General features: G+C 47.3%; 1 protein-coding gene across 1 annotated transcript; it reads right to left on the bottom strand.

Moving 5' to 3' along the window:
- Positions 1-1,609: 1,609 nt before the first annotated feature.
- Positions 1,610-7,866, bottom strand: RRM2 (ribonucleotide reductase regulatory subunit M2). The gene is made up of 10 exons (XM_061351743.1): positions 7,601-7,866; positions 7,441-7,518; positions 7,067-7,204; positions 6,326-6,442; positions 5,754-5,887; positions 4,602-4,696; positions 3,689-3,822; positions 3,179-3,283; positions 2,930-3,043; positions 1,610-2,549 (listed from the first exon to the last, which is right to left on the bottom strand). Exons 1-10 carry the CDS (start codon positions 7,709-7,711, stop codon positions 2,397-2,399), a joined length of 1,179 nt encoding a protein of 392 aa, XP_061207727.1. The 5' UTR covers positions 7,712-7,866; the 3' UTR covers positions 1,610-2,396.
- Positions 7,867-19,771: the final 11,905 nt, after the last annotated feature.

Raw genomic sequence — 19,771 nt, forward strand, 5'->3', positions numbered from 1 at the left:
TACCAGCCACAGCAAGTCTTACTCTTGCTGAATCATTTCTATTTCCTATCTAATGCCTCTAATGCATCCATGTCTACTGTATCCATTACTCTATAATAGGAATGCTTGTCTGAAAACATTATTCTTACTACCTGCCATTACAAATGACTACTTGGCCATCACCCATCCATTCCAAGCAATCCTGGATCCTGGATGTTTGAAATACAGCTCCGGTTCCTGTCTCCCAGAATTAAGGGCAACAGACTAAAACTTTCAGCCCTAATCATGTCTGTGTATTGATCTTTGGCACATACCAAGAGGCTTACCTTCTTTCTATATAGGTACATAAATTATCAATTTAAATATAAATTGAATGCTGCTAAACCTTACCCTGGTCCAGGCTGATCTCAGTACATCTCATTTATGCTCTAAACAACATTGCCTTACGTCATGAGTTCTGATGCTTTATATCATACTTGATTTAATCAAGGCTTTGACTGTTAAGAGAAGACAAAAAAAAAGCAGCACAAAGCCCAATTTGCTACGAACAAAATGCTGGTATTTAGCCAGAAACCTGCCTAACTTTAAAAATAAGCATTAACTTTCAGTGCTTTAAAATGATGCATCTAGCTATCCAACTCATTTCCCTATTCCACTTCCTAACAGAGATCCTTCTCAGACCACTGCAATCAAAGACCCATTACTAACACCACTGTTTCAGCAGCATCAGAGTATCATCTGTTAACAGTCTTGTATCTTCTACTCTGAATTCCAGACTTTGGATCTTGGGATTTTTTAATTACTTATGGGGTTTGTCCCAAAGATAGCCTTTGAAACATGCACAGCCTGCTAGCTTCCCAGCCACTCACCATCACCCTCAGTGCAATCAGGAGCAAACAGCAGGTCAGTTAATTTTATGCCAAGGCAGCAGCTCTCAAAGCAGTACTATATATAGATATATATATGTATATATGCATATATATATATACACACACAAAATACTTCAAGGAGCACTTTGGCAGAAAGAAACAAACTCCATAATTCCTTTCAAGGGAAAGCTTTAAGTTCTGTAGTTCATTTTCCATACCAACTGCACTTGAGGAAGAAAGGCACACTTCCAGGACAGTCCTTGTTAGATTAAATCATGGAACAAACTCCTTTGACATCAAGGCAGTAGCTAATTTCAGTCTAGTTTCTCCCATTGCTATTCAGTCCCAATGCAGATCATTTGCAGGAACTTGAGACCACAGGGTACTCCTTCAAAGATCATATGCCCTTATTAAAGTTATATCAAGCATACTCATTCATGTTGCTCCATGTTTAATGTGGAATAACAATGCTGTAAGCACATACTGTTTTCACTACTCTTGCATATTAAAACCAGAATTTAACTGCACGCTGCAGAAGCCAACAACACTTTTCCAGACTGAATTAGCTGGATTTACCCCGAAACATTGTCCATTTAGTGCAGGCAAAGTAAGAGTAAGCATCACAATTTCACTTGACATCTACCACCCACATGACTAAGCAGCTATTTCCTGCAGAACTTGTATTTCCTCTGAAAGCCTGCAATCCAGAAGGAAATTAACACATAGCTTTGCCCATTGGAGCACTGAAGCCAGAACAGCACTAAATCCAACCAGATCTTTATTACTATTACATGAAACACTGTTCCCAGATATTAAACAAAAAGTAATTAAGTCCAGAAGCCAGCTGCATGTTTTCAGTACCCAGAATATCCAACTTATTAAGCTCTTCACTTTCCATAGCAAGTTTCTTCCTGTTCAATAGATTTCAGAAGTTTGACTCACAGCACCATTTTAAGCTATATATCCAGAAGAAGCACAAGTCATGAAAGGTTAGGTTGCAAAAGTCTAAATCCTTACAGTTGCATTTCACTATTGTTGAATATTATGAGAGTTCTTTATTAAAATAAACATTAAAGTGCCAGGTTTATGTACAGACTATTAAAACAATAGTTAAAAAAGGTAAACTTAAAACCTGCTAAGAAAGCAGTAAGGCCATGTAGCTGACTCCAGAGTTTTCAGCAGGGTATTCAGTAAATCTAAGACCAGAATTTCCCAATGGCTCCTTTGTTTATAGGGAGAACAGCAGAAGCTAGTGGTCACTGCCCATAACCTCCTGTCTTGCAGAAGGAGCATACCCATATTTATCACAAAACAGAGTAGCATACGTTCCAAGAGATAAATCTAAACATCCTATGAATTAACACCATTGGCAAAGCCTAATAAAAGTTATTTTACTGCTGGAGCTACACTAGCTTCCTGGAAAGTACCAATACCACCACACTTTCAGAGTGGGACTTTGGTACAGGAATCAAGTCACACTGACTCAATACATCTAGTGTTTCCCTGTAAACAGGAGCACACACACTAACTCATATGGTTTCAGTTCATTTAAAACTCTGCATCCAGGGTGAAAGAGTTGTCTGTGGGCTTCGACATGACTCCCATCCTCTGATATTCACCTACTCGCTTCTCAAAGAAATTGGTCTTGCCCTCCAGAGAGATGTTTTCCATGAAGTCAAAAGGATTCTCTGCTTTGTATATCTGAAACACAAAGGCAATTCTATAGTCACTACAGGTACTCGCATCTTGAATGTATGAGAGCATTAGCAAGCAGCTGGAAGGAGGCTAATGACCTCAGCAGGCTTACTATGTAGTGAATCAAAATCTCTACCCCAAGCCTTCTATTGCATTTATTTGTTCCTGCCTTTTAGCTGCAGTAGACAGAATTACAGCAACTCTTACACAGTTATTTTTCCATAGCATCCTTCTGCAAGTCTCTAAACAGGATGTAAGAGCAAGATTGCTGAACAGTTTTGCAAGTTAGATTCACATTGCTGCAGTCATTTTAGGATTTGGCTTTCTGAAAAAAATGAAACTTAATATGGTTTTTTCCATGAAAGATTCAGTGTGTTAAGTCTTACCTTGTTAAATCCCAGTTCCAACATTAGCCGGTCTGCTACAAACTCTATGTACTGTTTCATTAAAGTGCAGTTCATGCCAATCAGCTTCACAGGCAGTGCCTCTGTCAAGAATTCCTGCAGATAAAAGAAGCACTTCATGTACAGAAACTGGAATTCACTCTGTACCATGCAGGTCAATTTTGTACCCAACAGCTCCCCAGCTTTCTGCCTAATTGCGATCAAGCTCCTCAACAAGGAGCAGACAATTACCTGTTCTATGAGAACAGCATCCATGATGATTTCCTTTACCCTCTCTTCTGATGGTTTGTGTATCAAGTGCTTGAACATGAGGCAGGCAAAGTCACAGTGCAAGCCCTAGAATGAAGTTTAGGAAAATTATTTCACGAACAGAAATTTAAAAGAGCCACTCAAATCAGTAGCACAGAATAAATGGCACCATCTTTGCACTTGCTGCACTAGTGCAACTTTCTGCCTAACCAGAAGGAGGCATAAGTTCAGCCACTACCAGCTGCCCTTGCTCCGAGTGGCAAGAAACACTGAGTGCAAGAGCTGGTGAGAAGCCTCAAACTACTTTGGAAGTAAAATGCTCAGTTCATTCATTCTCTGCTGCAAGACCCACGATGACACATTTACACAGTTTAGTGAGCTTTATAGACTGTTTCTAAACATACAGTCTTAAAACATAGGCTCCAACTGAATATCATTACTTTGAGATACTGTAGCACATTACCATCTTAACTGCTAGAATTTGATTCATACCTCATCTCTACTGATGAGTTCGTTAGAAAAAGTGAGTCCAGGCATTAATCCTCTTTTTTTCAGCCAAAAAATTGATGCAAAAGAGCCAGAGAAGAAGATTCCTTCCACTGCTGCAAAAGCTACTACACGTTCCCCTGTCAAGAAAAGATTGATATTACTATCACACAGAAAACTTAATAGGATTAATACCCAGAAGCCGCAAATAGACCAGTGAACTGCATCCTCCAAGGAGAATGAAGTTTCTGCTCAAGTGTATAAAGCCCTGTCCTTAAAAGCTGTTTCAGTAAAGGCTTCTGGTCATTCAGCAAACTTTTCAACACAAGAGGAAGCAAAAAGTAACTGGCAGGGTTAAGTAGCTGAAGCCAAGGCTCTTTCCCCCAGGTTAAACAGCAACACCATCCTTTTTTCAAAGATTGCACAATAAAACACAGCCATCATTTTAACAGCTGATGTCAGTGTCTGCTCATCTTTGATTAAGGAAGTTTGGCTATGAAAAATGCTTTAATACTAGTGAAATGGTGATCCATACCATCTCATATAACCTTTGAAGCAAGGTATCAGGAGTCAGCAATACAGAATGGGGGCTACAGCCTCCAACTGTACATGTTCACTGGAGCTAGACAGCCAGTATAGTTCTGGACACAACAGCAGTTTATAATGATCATACAGCCAGGCATAAAACACATTGCCACATGAGCTACCATTATTCAAAATGTCAGCAATTTTATGAAGATTCATGGCAGCAGCTCAATTGCAAAAGTATTTTCTTCAACTCCAGAATTATACCAGTGTCATATACTGGCAAGTACATACTTTCCTGTAAGAGCAATGATCCCCGTGAAATCTGGACAAATAGCGGGTTTTGCCTTTTTTCAGGAGGAAATTTCACTTAGCTCTCAATAGATGTACTCACCATATGTTGCTTTCTTGTCCCCAATCCAGCGCAAGGCCCAGTCAGCCTTCTTTTTAACGCACGGTAATGTTTCAATGGCATTAAAAAGAAATTCCCTGAGAAAGATAAAAGCCATTAGGATCGGACATCAGCACAACTAGTACAATAAACACCCGCTACCATAAATGGCCTTGTTCACTTACAAGTGCTCTGCACCTTCACCCTCATAATTAAGTTATATCTCCAATCTCATTTTGCACCAGTGTAGCTCTATGTGTATCAATAAACTATCTTTTCATCACCTAGTCATGACATCAACACCAGTCCACATGGACAATATGAAATGCTGTACTTAAACAAGGCTTTCTAAACTACAGATCAACTAGTATCCACTCCAGTAGCAACCACCAGAGCTCTCATGCGAGCAGCTCTTCTTTATACATTTACTGGAATGAAGCACCTCAGTGTAGAAATGACATGGTCAGCTTCCTACAAAGTAGCAGCAATTAAATACATCTAAGACAGCAAATAGCATTCCAATACCACATGACATTTCACTCAGCAGGGGCATTAGTCTGACAAGACAACAGCAGAATAATTCAGTCTGCTCAAAGCCCTGCATTTACTTTTAAGATACTGTTCTTGAATTGATTCATCTTATTATGATTATTGTACACTTTTGGTTTTATTGTTAATCAAGACCAGACCCCACTTGTCAGCAAAATAGTCAAGTAAGGGCAGCACACAGTATAAAAGTGTAGCTGGTAACTAAATGCAGTGAGTTTAAGAGATGATATTGTAATAAAAGTGGCATTCTCAGAATTTTTCCAACACAGCTTTCTACTAGGTGCATAGCTCCTCCATGTAAGTGCTTACTATAATTTAATACACTCCCCTTATTCAGCTGCTCCATCTTCTACCTAGATTCATTCCTTTATTTCAAGATTAAATTGCTTCAGTTTCACTCAGTCTAAGCAAGTTCTTGCTCACTTCAGAGAAGGAAAATAAGAATATAAAAATACAGAGGAACATGTCACTGCTTTTAAGCAGCAGGGGTATTTTATATCAATCTGGTTTAAATCCTAAAATTAGCCTTAAATTCAGAGTGACTGATATGTGTCATTTAAATCTCAGCCCATAAAAAGTTTTGAACCTTTCTTGAGCAGTACGAACCTTTCTTTAGAATCTTTAATGTAGGTGTCAATAAGAAGACTGTACATTTCCGAATGTATGTTTTCCATGGCAATCTGGAAGCCATAGAAACAGCGAGCCTCTGTGACTTGCACTTCTTGACTGAACCGCTCCACCTAGAGGAAATAAGTGAGAGTGAAAGCATTTACAACGTTGCAGGTTAGGTAGACATCGATGCCATCTAACAGCTTTTGCTCAGCCCAGAGAAGCCTCTTCAGATTCATTCGAGACGTGAGTTATTAACAGCAATATGAAGAACAGTAGCCACTCACAGCTCCAAGGCATGAGTTATTCTTCACGACTTCGAGCTGAGAGTGAAATGAGTGAATTTCTTAGCTTTAATTATTGCCCATTAGTGAGAACACTGGGCAGTGGGCAAACTTCTGGATTACAAAGCAATCCCATTTTGTTAATTAGCATGAGACAATACTACATGCTGTAATGCTACATAATCTAGCAAACAAGCTAGATGAGTCCAGCAAGCATGTCAAACATAGCTATCTGCTTATCTTCACAAAGTGAGGTTTCTCTCGGACCTGTTTCTACATACTTACCAAGTTTTCATTGACAATGCCATCGCTGGCAGCAAAGAAGGCAAGAACATGAGAGATGAAGTACTTCTCCTCAGGCTTCAGGGACTCCCAGTGCTGGAGGTCTTTGGAAAGATCCACCTAAAACATTATCAGAAGCAGACATTAAATACATAGAGATGGGGCTCCAGGAGACTGCACCTCAAATCCTGTGTTCAGTTCTGTGCCCCTCACTACAAGAGAGACATTGAGGTGCTGGGACAAGGCCAGAAAAAGGAAAAAAAGCTGAAGGGTCTGGAGGTGCTGAGGGGACAGGGGTTGTTTCATCTGGAGAAAAGAAGGCTCTGGGGGAACTTATCACTCTCTACAACTGCTTAAAAGGCGGCTGTAGTAAAGTGTCTCTTCTCCTAAGAAAGAACTGATAGGGCAAGAGGTAACAGCCTCAAACTGCATCAGGAGAGGTGTAGATTAGGTATTAGAAAAGAATCCTTCACCAGAAGGGTAGTCAGGCATTAGAACAGGCTGCCTGGGGAATTAAGCGGTTGAGTCACCATCCCTGGAGATATTTGAAAGCCATGCAAATGTGGCCCTTAGTGATAAGGTCTAGCAGTGGACTTGGCAGTCCTGGGGTAATGGTTGGGCTCGCTGATCTTAAAGGTATTTTCCAACCTAAAGGATTATATGATTGGGGTGAAGCACACGCCAGAGCCCTGGGGTTGCAGGCGGGAGCACCCTGTCGGGAAGGCCGTTCTGGGGGTACCTCACCTCCTCCGCCGTCCAGAAGGAGGCCTCGGCCTTCTTGTACATCTGCCAGATGTCGTGGTACTGGATGGGGAAGATGACGAAGCGGCGGGGGTTGTCCCGCAGCAGCGGCTCCTCCTGCTCCTCCGCGCCCCGCGGCACCTGGAGCAGCAGAGACAGCGGCTGAGGGGGCGCTAGGATTTGGCGGGAAACTGAGGGACGACAGCTGGCGGTAACGGAGGGAGGGACGGGTGATCCCCGTGGGGGAGACGGGAGTACCGCAACACCCGGCGGGGACATCGAGGTATCGCCCATGGGAGAGAGGACAGCTAAGCGGGGATGATATGAGCCGCCGGAAAAGGGGAGACGGGAGAAAGACCCGGACTTTCTGCACTCACCGGCTTCCCATCGCCCTCCTGGAAGATGTTGCGGGCCGCCTTGCTGGCAAGGATGCGGGTGCTGCTGAACACGGGGGGCTGCGGGGAGAAAGCGGCAGGGTGAGAGAGCGGCGGCGGCGGCGGCCCCGGGCAGGGAGCGGGAGGAAGGGCTGACGCTCACCGTGTTCTCTTTGTCTCTCAGCGACAGGTTCTTCATGGGTGACAGGCCCTTCATGGGCGAGCGGCAGGGCTGGTCGTTGCGGGCTGCGAGCGGTGCGCGGGAGGACAGCATAGCGGCGGCAGTGGCGGATCAAGCACTGGGAGCTGGGAGCACCGCGCCGCCCCCTTATAACTGCTTCGAACTTGGCGCCAGAACGCGCCGCCGGCCACTCGCTGCCCGCGCCGCGCCCGCCACCGCCCGCCCCCCCCGCTCCCATTGGCTGGCGCTACGGTCGGGGCCCCGCCCCCCATTGTGGCGGCGGCGGCGGGAGGGAAGGACCCGCCCTCCTCTTTGGCGCCAGGGGAGTGGGGGGGAAAGGCGGAAGAGCACAGAGGCCACGCCCCCTCCCCCGCTCCCCGGTTTGGCGCGGAATTCGGCGTGGGACATGGCCCCGGGGAAAGGAGGGTTCGGCTCTGAGCACTGGCTGCGTGCGCGGTGTCTCGTAGTGAGGGCGTTAGCTGGTGTTACACCTGGCTCCGAGAGGGTCGGGGTCCTATAGGAAACCGGAAAACTTGTTTCCGGGTACGGGATGGCCGTAATCTGGGTTTAAGGTAAAGATCTGGAAATGCCACGGTGCCTCCATCCCTGTCTTGCTCTCCCGGTCTCTTTCCTGGGCCCTCCCACGTACCGATTCGTTTTCACTTTCAACACTGATTCCTGCATTTGGTGGCAGAAATCGGCTTCCTGGAGAAACTGACTCCTTGCGCCACCTGGTCCCATGTTTTAGATAAACAGCACAAGAAAGAGAGAACACAGGTATGAAGAAGAGGTGAATACTCGTCTTTAAAAAATCAGCATTATTTTCTGTTCACGAAATTCCATTCATTTGAACAACAGTGTTTCCCTCATCCAGCTCTGCAAAGGATCTGCTTCTGCCAACCAAAAGTGTTTATCCTGAAGCAGTTTTAATGAAACCAGGAGCTCAGTCAGACTCAGAGGGACTTCTGTGTAGGACGAATGCACAATGTTCTTGAATGACACTAAGTGGTCACTGTCATCTGAGCTCATGCTCCAAGGACCTGGTACTAGTAGTTACATGGCCTCTGGCACTCTGAATTCACATTCATTATTTGTTTCAGCAGGTCAGTATTATGGGCAGAAATTTGGGTCTGAGCTCTCCTCAGATGAGATGCATCAGAAATAGTGAGCAGGGAGATCAGGCTTCTGGTATTTATTGGTCATATTTAGAACATCAGGCTGATGCAGGCGCCCACCCAGGAGATGTTCTGTGGGGTATTCTGTAGCAGCCCACTACACAAATCTAATACACACCTCCATCCCAGCAGAGCGAGCACTGCAAAACCCCATCCTAGCAGGCAGCCTGGACAGGCATGGACACTCTTGCTGTGTTCCAGGAAAGCAGGTCCCAAGGGCAGGCATGTGGGGCAGCTCACCAGCACCCACATAGCACCCTACTATCTCTTGCTGCCTCTACAGTGGCTGGGGGGGGGGGGGGTTGGGGTGTGACAGAGAGCTACGGCAGCACCCTCCCCACCTCAGCCAAACTCATCCACCCTCCTACCCCAATAAAGGACCCCAAAGCCATCAGCCCCCAAGCTGTGGTGCAACGGCTGTGCTATCACTGCAGCTCAGCCACTCTTCTCAGAAGCCTATGGCAGGGAATCAAAGCCCTGCCCTGAGGACAGTGGGTCTGCAGAGAGAGGAAACACAAGACAACACAGAAAGGGCCTGCGAGGAAGCACATTGCATCTCTGTGCTACTGTACCTGCAGCAAAATGGTATTTAGGAATGAGTGTCCACACTGAATTTTCCTGTTACAGCAGTTTAACCCCAGGACATTTGCTCCTCAGGGCACATCCCCAAGGTTTACACGGTGTGCACATTACTTAGCTGTGTACCCACTAGTGGTGTCGTGAAGGAAAGCAAGTATGAAGAGTCCTCTCCCCTTCACATACATCCTCCTCCATTATGCAGCTGCATTTTGGGACCAGCATTTTCAAACCAGCTGCATGGCCAGTGCTGGGTCCTTGCTTCAAAATGCCAGTGCTCAGCATCACACTGGGGGATGTCAGCTGGCTCGTGCCCTCTTTGGTTGTGTAAAGTATGCTCTGCTCTTCTGACTTCTGGCCCAGAGTGCAGTACTGTGTGTTTAAAACACACAACACTCCAAACGTTGAATTAGCTTCATGCCTTCTTGCTTGCAGGAATTCAGGTACTCAGAAAGGTGGAAGTAACAACAGCCTGGGGCGGTGGGGCAAGGCTATATGGGGTGTTGTGTAACTGTGCTGTTCACACAGGTCCCCTACAACACTGCTCACCCTGAGTGGCCCCAGCACCCACCTTCACTCAGGCCTGGCACATCTCATCAGCCTCATATGAAGCTCAGCAGCAGCTACTGCTGCTGTGGGATCCAGTGGGATCCAGCATGACAAAGCCCCTTCCCACAGGCACAGCTTATAGCCCCAGACTTCACATCCACATCACAGTTCTGCTTCATCATAGAATCATAGAATAGTTAGGGTTGGAAAGGACCTTAAGATCATCTAGTTCCAAACCTGCACCATGGGCAGGGACATTTCACACTAAACCATCTCACCCAAGGCTTCGTCCAACCTGGTCTTGAACACCGCCAGGGATGGAGCATTCACAACCTCCCTGGGCAACCCATTCCAGTGCCTCACCACCCTAACAGGAAAGAATTTCCTCCTTATATCCAATCTAAACTTCCCCTGTTTAAGTTTTAGCCCATTACCCCTTGTCCTATCACTACAGTCCCTGAAGATGAGTCCCTCCCCCGCATCCCTATAGGCCCCCTTCAGATACTGGAAGGCTGCTATGAGGTCTCCACGCAGCCTTCTCTTCTCCAGGCTGAGCAGCCCCAACTTTCTCAGCCTGTCTTCATACAGGAGGTGCTCCAGTCCCCTGATCATCCTCGTGGCCCTCCTCTGGACTTGTTCCAACAGTTCCATGTCCTTTTTATGCTGAGGACACCAGAACTGCACACAATACTCCAAGTGAGGTCTCACGAGAGCAGAGTCATGATGGGTACTGCCTTAGCTTTCAGTTGACCTACATGATGGCATTAGATAACACTCAGGGCTGGGTCTTTCTTGCTCAGATGATTGGTTTTCTTCCATTTTAATGCAGATTGCCTACAGGACAGACAGTTTTGCTGACTGCCAGCTTGTTGACTGCCTCTCACTGCTGGTCTAACTGATGAAAGCTGGTGAAGATAACTCCATAGCAGACATGGGCTGACTCATCATTAGCTGAGGACACAGCGTTTTCTGATGGTTTTCTCCTGATTTCAGGAGGGTGATTTGTTTCCATGGCTGTGCCAAATCCTGAAATCCTCACTCACTGCTCAATCTGTCGGGGCTGATATTTGTATAGAGCATCATGCTGAAGGGTCCCTGCTTAGGCCTGCAAATGACAGAGCCTGAGTTCCAGTGCGACAAATGGAAATCTAAATACTCTAAGCTGAGGCAGGGTAGGTGAGCAGGAGGAGGCCACCAGCCAATACTGCCAAGATGACAAGCGGTGGTCTCAATGCCCACCAACAGGTTTGCAGGCGGCCCTCAGCATTTCCTCGTGTGCTCACCCAGCTGTGCTGATGAGAAGGATGCTCCACATCTCCCTGCAACCAATTTGAGCTGTAAGGTCTTGGATGAAAACTTCAGTGGTTTGAATGAAATATCGCCCTAATAGCTTGCCTCCCTGATTAGAGATGGTTGCCCTCCACCCACTGCAGGGAGACTGCAGAAACTGAGCGGCAGCGCTCTGCCTCTTGAGCCATGGCACTTTAACAGACTGCTTCACTGAGAAATCTAGAGCAGAATAAAACAAGTCTTAGTTTGATTGTAGCTGGATATCACATGTGCTCATGCAGCCTATTAATGTATAGGTCTGAGAGCACTCTCATTAGTAGCCTGCTTCCCTGATGACTGCCCTTTATGGAGGTAATGAATGGCTGTTGAAAACCAAAGCACTCACATGGTTAGCATCCCCACTGTCTTCAATTGTTTAAAACCACATTTCTTGCCTATTCAAGGCCCTTATCCATCATGTACAGCTCTCAGGACAAAGTCTGCAGGTGTAGTATATGACCACATATGGGGTTATAATGGTGCAACTGCACACGTTGCTCCCTTGCTGCTTTTGAAGCCAAGCAGAGTGCTGCAGACACAGTCCCACAAGTGCCAGATAGTGGAAGCAATCTTAAAAGACTTCTAAGAGCTGCAAAGATGAAGCATTCCAATCAGCTGCACTTGCTGGCCATCAGTGGTCAATAATACACAAGAGCACCACTAATTCTGGTGCCTTCCTTAGGATCTATGAGCATGTTGTGGAGCTGGAGTAGTGAGACCCAGCACTGCATTTGTATGTGTGCTCAAGGATTGTCACCCTTTCTGGTAGCATCACCTACTTATTTCCTGCAGCAGAAGGTGGCAATGACACCAGCAGAAGACTTCTAGCCCACCACTGACCTGCTGAAGCAGGTTTTGGTCTCAGCTCCTGTGCTCTGATCATGGAGACTGTGGCTGATCTCTTGCCAGACATGGAAAATTACAGGTCACTCCTGCTCTAGCAGCCTGTCAATCACCATGGAGGAATAGTGAACTTCCCTCAGGGTTACATTCCCCAGCACTTACTCATCTGAAGAAAGGCACACCCAGGTCCCTCATTTCTGGGCAGGCTCATGTTGTTTATGTGGATCAGGGCTCTTGCACAGCAGTGTTTCTGATGCATCTCACTCATTGCTGCCCTGCACAAGAAGCAGTCTCAGCCATATTTTCCCTCTTGCTCCAGAAAGCAAGCTTGCCATGTTAGCAAAGCAGCTAGGATGTACAGCCCCCCCGTACTTCTGAACGGTTTCCAAGGAAACCAGCCTCAAACTATGAAAGTCAATAACTGAGGAGACAAATGGCAAATGATTTTTCTTAACTGGGTGTCCTGGGTTCAGCAGTAGCAGTCATTTTTCTCCTTCTTGGTAGCTGGTGCAGTGCTGTGTTTTGACTTTCGGCCTGGGAACAGCGCTGATAACACCGATGTTTTTAGTTACTGCTCAAATGTTTGGTCTGGCCAAGAACTTTGTGGGCCTCACGCTCTGCCAGGGAGGAGGGAAGCTGGGAGGAAGCAGAGACAGGACACCTGATCCAAACTGACTGAAGAGGTATTCCATACCACAGCACGGCATGCCCAGGGTGTAATTGAGTTACCCGGAAGGGCTAAGGACTGCAAGGTTGGAGGAGGTATCTGTCAGTGCTCAGTCGGGCAGGGTGGGGCGAGTTATTGGCGGGTGCTGAGGTGTTGTATTCTCTTCCCTTGTTATTTCCTTTATCATTGTTATCATTGGTGGTAGCAGCAGTGGTTTGTGCTATACCTTAGTTACTGGACTGCTCTTATCGCAGTCCGTGGGAGTTGTATTCTTTTGATTCTCCTTCCCATCCCTCCAGGAGCAGGGGGAGGGCAAAAAGGGGGGCAGTGAGAGAGCGACTGCTTGATTTATGGCTAACTTTGTTTAAACCATGACACTGGGTCAGTAGTGGGCAGCTTGATTATCAGCCAAACCTACTCATCTGCAAGGAAGTCCAGGGCTTACAGACCTTAGGTACTCTCATTCCTGCTCTGTCTTCTCCCAGTGACCTTTTCTTCCCCAGCAGAGGCTTCTTTTTTCCCCTGGAAGATGCAGATTATCTTCAACAAAGTGAAGGCTTTCTGCTGTAAGCTGGCACCCCTACCCCAAGACATCACCTAGTCAACATTGTCTTGAAAGGATCCTGCCTCTTGTCTTTGGGATAGTACAGCACTTTGGCCCTGTTCTGCTCCTGGTGCCCATGACATCTGCATCTTTCCAGCAGGACAGAGAAAACAGGGACATTTATCATTGCACATTTTTCTGGTGGCATCTGCTGGACACTTCCCTGAAGAGCATGAGAAGATTCAGTATTTGTCAGGGTTCAATTGCAATTATGTCCAAAATGGGACTGGGAAAAGCAGGCTCCTTCCACGGCAAGTCCTGTTGCTCTGCCAAGGCAAATTTCAGTGAGGGGTCTAGCAGTGACCCCATGGTGATAGGACAAGGTGAAAGGGACTATTTACCTGGTGAGTCCCAGTGCACAGACAGCAGTAGGAAAGATCCCAAATAACATTCGGGTAAGTGAAAGATGAGAGATGCATACACCTATGTATGAAGGCAGAAATTGACCCTAGGAATTGTAATCAGGAATAGAAAGAGGTAAAATGGAAATCAGAAAGATAGTGGTGAGTGCCTGCAGCACTCAGGGGACCATGAAGACACAGAAAAGTGGATTTACATTGCACTTGCATTCAGAGGGATAACCAGATGTGGATGAATTGATGCAGGTCTGATATTAAATGACATAGAGGCCTGTATGGGGATATAAGAGACATAAAAAGATTGGCAGTACAGTCACGCTGATCAAAATCTCTTGCTTTATAAGGGTGCATTTGATTTACTGCTTTGTGATATTGAGAGGATTAAAACTGGTTAACTTACAGACTGTAGAAAGTCATTGTAGGGGCATATCAGGTCCTGAGATTGTCTGCAAAGTTTCCATAGGGCCGGTGTGGTGGGTGGTGAATAACAAGTATAAAAGTGGCCCATCTCACTCTGTCCTTGGTATTAATGAGCCTATATGCAAAATCATGCACCAGGGAAGAAAACTGAAGACCATGCTTATGTAATGCTGGACTGCCCCTGCAGAGAGGGACTCCTGGGGGATGATACGGCTCCATCAGCAGCCTCCCAGGCTAGCCCATGGTCAGGGGGCAAACCAGGCCCTCTGCTCTGCAAGCAGAGGGATTGCAGCTGCTTCCCACCTGTATCATGTGGGAGAGCATCCGTGTGGCAGCCCCAGGGAGCTCTGTTCAAGATTCACCCAACCAAAGGCAGGTGTTTGCCCATGGGTGGGATGTGTAGGCACTGAGGATACCTGGGACATCCTAAAGCATCCTGCTTGCCCTCACTGTTTCCTAAAGATCCTTCACCCCTGCCATGTCACCCCTGCCAGCCACAGGTCTCAGCCCCTTGGAGCCTTTCATATGGCACCGATGTCCATGTTTAGGCAACTGTGATATCTAAATGCCTTCTCATTCTCTCAAACCAAACCCACTCACTGTGCCCAGTGCCAGCAAAAAAGGATTGAAAGGGTGTTGACAACGTGGAGCAGTTCAGAAAACAGTCCCAGGGCAGAATGGAGGCTGGTTTTTCCAAGAAACCCATCTTGGAAAAAGCTGTCCTCTTTAGTGCACTGAACCAGCTTTCCTGGGGACACCACAGATTCCTCAATACCTGGTCATGATTTCAAGGCTTCATGTGACAGTTTTATTCAGTCACATTACGATTTGCTCAGCAGTTACTGGCGAGTTTTGCTGAGGGTGAAAGTATTAGGATAGATTATTTTATTAGTCCTTTAGTCCTTTTGTCTGGCATCAATCAAGATGCTCTTTCATTTCATGGCATGCTCAAGGGCATGCCAGGAGCTTAGTTCCCTCCAGCTGTGCCTGTTGGCATACCCCACTGAAGAAGGGGGGGGGAATCTTCAAGATAAGAGTTTAACAGTGAAAACATCAATAAACCAATCACTGACATTTTGTTGCAGTAGAACAAGCGTGTCTCACGTAACTTCAGCAGAAAATAAATGATAGATAGATAGATAGATAGATAGATAAGCCAGGAAACTGCTTATTAGCCAGCAGAGACCCGCTGTACCTGCTATACCACATCTTGGCGTATGTTGCGTTTGGGGGTTCAGTGACCTCTAGCGTTTCAGTGAAGCTGAGACATAAATAATTCCTTTACAGGGGACAGCATTTCCCATCCTCCTTTCCTTCTAAAACCCATGAACGGATCCACTCTCCCCTCCTTTTCCACACCAGCCCTTGGGGAAGAAGAGGGATTATTTTATTCAGTTAACAGGTACGTTTCTGGAACTGAATTATTACAAGTGTTTCCTTCCTAGCAGGAGCTGGGAAAGCTTCCACTGTGTAAGCATTCTGCATCAATCACAGATGGATACAGCAAGGCATTATATGACTGTTCGTTAACTACACTGTGTTATACTCCTACACTCAGGTTTCCATTCACCTCCTCTCCTTTCCCCAGCTGGTGGGCCAAAGGCCTTGCTAGCCAAGCTGAGCTGACTTCAGCTGCACCAGCTGCAAACAGGCACTCCTGCTGCAGCCCTTCTCTCCCCTCTGGAACACTGGGATGCTCATATATACTAAAACATGGTGGGCTCGGGTTTCTCAGCTTGTCCCTTCACAGGTAACTGCGGGAGAAGGAAATATCTCAGATCACAGTAGAACACCAAGCAGAAGTCTTTGCTGACATCTCTGCTTTATTCTAGCTCCTGCAAGATCAGCCTGTCTCTTGTGTCTTCACAGAGCACTACTGCTAGGGCTTTGCTCTTCTGATCATATTTTGAGTCCATCCCTGCAGTCCTAACCCTTATTTTCCTCACCAAAAACATGCAATACTGCAATACTGCAGAGAGGTGCTTGCTAGGGCACATAGGAAGGCATATGACAGCAGGTTCTGGGACACTGGTCCTGTTCTACAGCTGACATGTGGGAGCAGGGCAGGGGATCAGTAGCTTCATTCCCAAGCAAATCCCTGTTATCATGCTCATTGCTGTGTGGGAGATAAGAAGACAGTGAAGGAAAGCAAAAAAATGCCCATACAGATAAAATATCCTGGGAGCCAGAGCTCAGCTGGTTTATGTGGGGCTGAATCTGCAGGAAGAGGGGTCCTGCATCAGTGAGACCAAGCATGGAGACACACGGAGCTCCTGGAGCTCGGACACAGGGCATGGGACTGCTGAGAGTGAGGGTCCCTCCATCCCACCGCTGCCATGATGCTGTACCTCAGCACAATCAATCGCCACTCACCCTCAGCCTGGTTATATCTTGTATATTCAAAGCCTTCCACTTGGCACATGGGGAGAAAAAGGCACTGGTCGTGCCCCATGTGCCCCATCACACTGCTTCTACAAAACACCTCTTGGTACCCTGCAGGTCATCTATAGCAATAACCTCAAAGCCCAGAGAAAGATGTGCCCTGGGAAGAAAGCAGAAGGAATTCATTCCATCACCAGTTTCCCAGGTCTTTTCCATCAGAAGGGATTAGTTAACCACTAAACAAAAGCATATTCACACAGGCATTTAAATGACAAGAGGAATCGTCTTCACCAGATGAGAGCAAAGAGCAGGCCCTTGTTGTCTCCCACAGTAGTGCTGGTGATTAGGGAAATACACATTAGCTGCTGGCAAAGCACTTCCTGCTCCCACTATTCCCAGGAGGAAAATGTGCCTTTTCCTAATGTGCTCACACTGCTTGCATATGGAAGCTGTAATGAAAACATGATGTCGGTCAATGTGTCCTCTCTTGCGTTGCTAGAAGGGAATCAGCTTTTCTCATCCACCTTTTTGTCGGTTCAGATGTGTACTGGGTTGTGCCAGTGGCGCAGCTCTGTCGATGCACATCTGCACTGCATCATGTGCCGGGGGCTTTGGGGGTGGCTCACGTCAGCAGGCAGGAGTCTGCTGCTGAGTCTCTTCTCAGCCTCTCCTTGTCAATTGGCTCAGCATTAAAAAAGACATCTTCAATTTGCATCACCCCAAAATGCATTGAGCCAGCATCTTCTCCAGTGTGTTACCTCCAGGGATCGTGAGGAACATACTCCATAACCTCGCAGGACCCACAACTGCTTCATTTTCCAAGTCAGCGCAACTGACTGCAGCAACACAAATCATGCAAAGTTTGTTAAACCGGGAGGAAAGCTGTACTGAGCTTGCCTGGCAAGCACAGGAGGAGCAACCATGGCTCGGGAGAAGCTTATTACCTCTCTGTGGTGCTAAGCTGGCCCTGCTCCCATTTACTGCAGAGGGACGTGAACAGCTATCATCTGCTCCAATGAGGCAGAACAGAAATACAGCAAACCCAGACATATTTAACAGCCGGGCAGTTACACAATTACCTGACGATGTAAGGAGTAACCACCACCCTGCTGTCCCACCAAAACAAGCATTTGGCTGCCTGCCTTGACCGTGGTCCAGCCCTGAAGGAGTACAGCACAGCCATTGCTCTTACTCAGCCTCCACAGGCAGCTGGGGCTTTTGATCCTCGTTTCATGGGGTGAGCCCAGATTTCAGCAGGTGACCAACAGTCCCCCTGCAAGCTACATCTCAGGGGTGGAGGTGGGAGCTGGAAACAAGGCATCACTACCTTCCAGAGGCAATGAGGTGAATGTGGTCATTGCTAGAAAATGCTACAAAGCATTTTCAGGGCTCTTTGAAAAGCCTCCCACAACAGCAGAACCCCAAACCAACAAGGAAATATACCTCGAAACTTGGTACAGCACAACATCCAAGGGTAGGAGAGCAAAGAAACCTCCCCCACCAGGTACTCCTGACATGGTTTGTACTCTCTGTCCCCTTCTCCCTCTGTGAAGTGGCAGGAGTGCCATAAATCCACTATGGACTTAGATGCCACCGTTGCTGCTACTTGAGCAGGTTATACCCAGCCCAGCAGGAGTCTGGAGAACCAGTATCTCCTAGTAGGTATCTCAGTCCCTTACTCCTCATTCGGCCTCCTGCAGGTTCCCTTACCTGCTTGCAGAGTTGTGAGGGACATCGTGTCCCTGCAAAAGCCGGGCAGCTATGGTGCAAGTGCTTGGCCAAATGCTGGCCTCCTGCCTCTGGTTTCATGGAGATGGCTTTGTTTGAACAAGGACCACAGGACTCAGCTAGGACCTGCTCAAAACCCCTGGAAAACTGTCATAGCTGTCATGAGACATGGGCACACAGCCCCCCTGGCGATTAATTAAGCCAGCTAAATTTAGGGCAGGGGCTAAAAGCAGCCCTGGGTCCTGCTGTTGAGGCAGGAGGAGAGATGCACTTCTCCACTGCATGAGGCGTACAGCGATGCTCTGCTTGCACGCAGTATGTGTGTGCACACCATGAAACCCATGTTGGGCATGCAAACCTCTGAGCTACTTCTGAAGTCTCAAGCGAATGCCCCGTGAGCAGGTTATCCTGTACCCAGCACCCCTGGGGAGCTCTGGCACAGACCTCAAGTTGCTTGCCAGGGCTGGCGAGCAACCTTGCAAGTGGAAAGCCTGATCATCAATCTCCTGCCACCTCCCAGGCTGCAGCCACAACATCCTTGGGGGGTTACTAAGGGGGACAGCCTTAAAAAAATGGGTGGCTACAGCCAAACCACCCACCCAAAGTCATTCACAGAATCATAGAATAGTTAGGGTTGGAAAGGACCTTAAGATCATCAAGCTCCAACCCCCCTGCCATGGGCAGGGACACCTCACACTAAACCATCTCACCCAAGGCTTCGTCCAACCTGGTCTTGAACACTGCCAGGGATAGATCATTCACAACCTCCCTGGACAACCCATTCCAGTGCCTCACCACCCTAACAGGAAAGAATTTCCTCCTTATATCCAATCTAAACTTCCCCTGTTTAAGTTTTAACCTATTACCCCTTGTCCTATCACTACAGTCCCTAATGAAGAGTCCATCCCCAGTATCCTTGTAGGCCCCCTTCAGATACTGGAAGGCTGCTATGAGGTCTCCACGCAGCCTTCTCTTCTCCAGGCTGAACAGCCCCAACTTTCTCAGCCTATCTTCATATGGGAGGTGCTCCAGTCCCCTGATCATCCTCGTGGCCCTCCTCTGGACTTGTTCCAACAGTTCCATGTCCTTTTTATGTTGAGGACACCAGAACTGCACACAGTACTCCAAGTGAGGTCTCACGAGAGCAGAATAAAGGGGCAGGATCACCTCCTTCAACCTGCTGGTCACACTCCTTTTGATGCAGCCCAGGTTCCAGTTGGCTTTCTGGCCTGCAAGCGCACACTGAAGCCGGCTCATGTTCATTTTCTCATCGACCAGCACCCCCAAGTCCTTCTCCGCAGGGCTGCTCTGAATCTCTTCTCTGCCCAGCCTGTAGCTGTGCCTGGGGTTGCCCCGACCCAGTCAGCAGTGGTGTTAGCTCCCAGGGGACCAGGACCCGGTGGGGAGGGCAGAGTCATGCAAAAGGAGGCGCTGCTGAGCTGGGCATCCCTCTCCATCCCTTCTTTTGAGCTCCTGGGTCTGATCCAGGTTCTGTGTCAGGGATAGTGCTGAACATAGCCC

The sequence above is a fragment of the Neopsephotus bourkii genome, unplaced genomic scaffold (assembly GCF_033783945.1).
Source record: "Neopsephotus bourkii isolate Nb327-2 ecotype Australia unplaced genomic scaffold, CSIRO-AGI_Nbou_v1 NB_595, whole genome shotgun sequence".
In the NCBI taxonomy this organism is placed as follows: Eukaryota; Metazoa; Chordata; class Aves; order Psittaciformes; family Psittacidae; genus Neopsephotus; species Neopsephotus bourkii.

Bases quoted from the DNA above. Each gene is read 5' to 3' on its own strand.
- RRM2 (XM_061351743.1), bottom strand. From the start codon at position 7,711: ATGCTGTCCTCCCGCGCACCGCTCGCAGCCCGCAACGACCAGCCCTGC. The intron at 5,888-6,325 runs GTAAGTATGTAG...TATTTCCTCTAG, and splicing joins GCATTGTCAATGAAAACTTG to GTGGAGCGGTTCAGTCAAGA. The intron at 4,697-5,753 runs GTTCGTACTGCT...TATCTTTCTCAG, and splicing joins ATTAAAGATTCTAAAGAAAG to GGAATTTCTTTTTAATGCCA.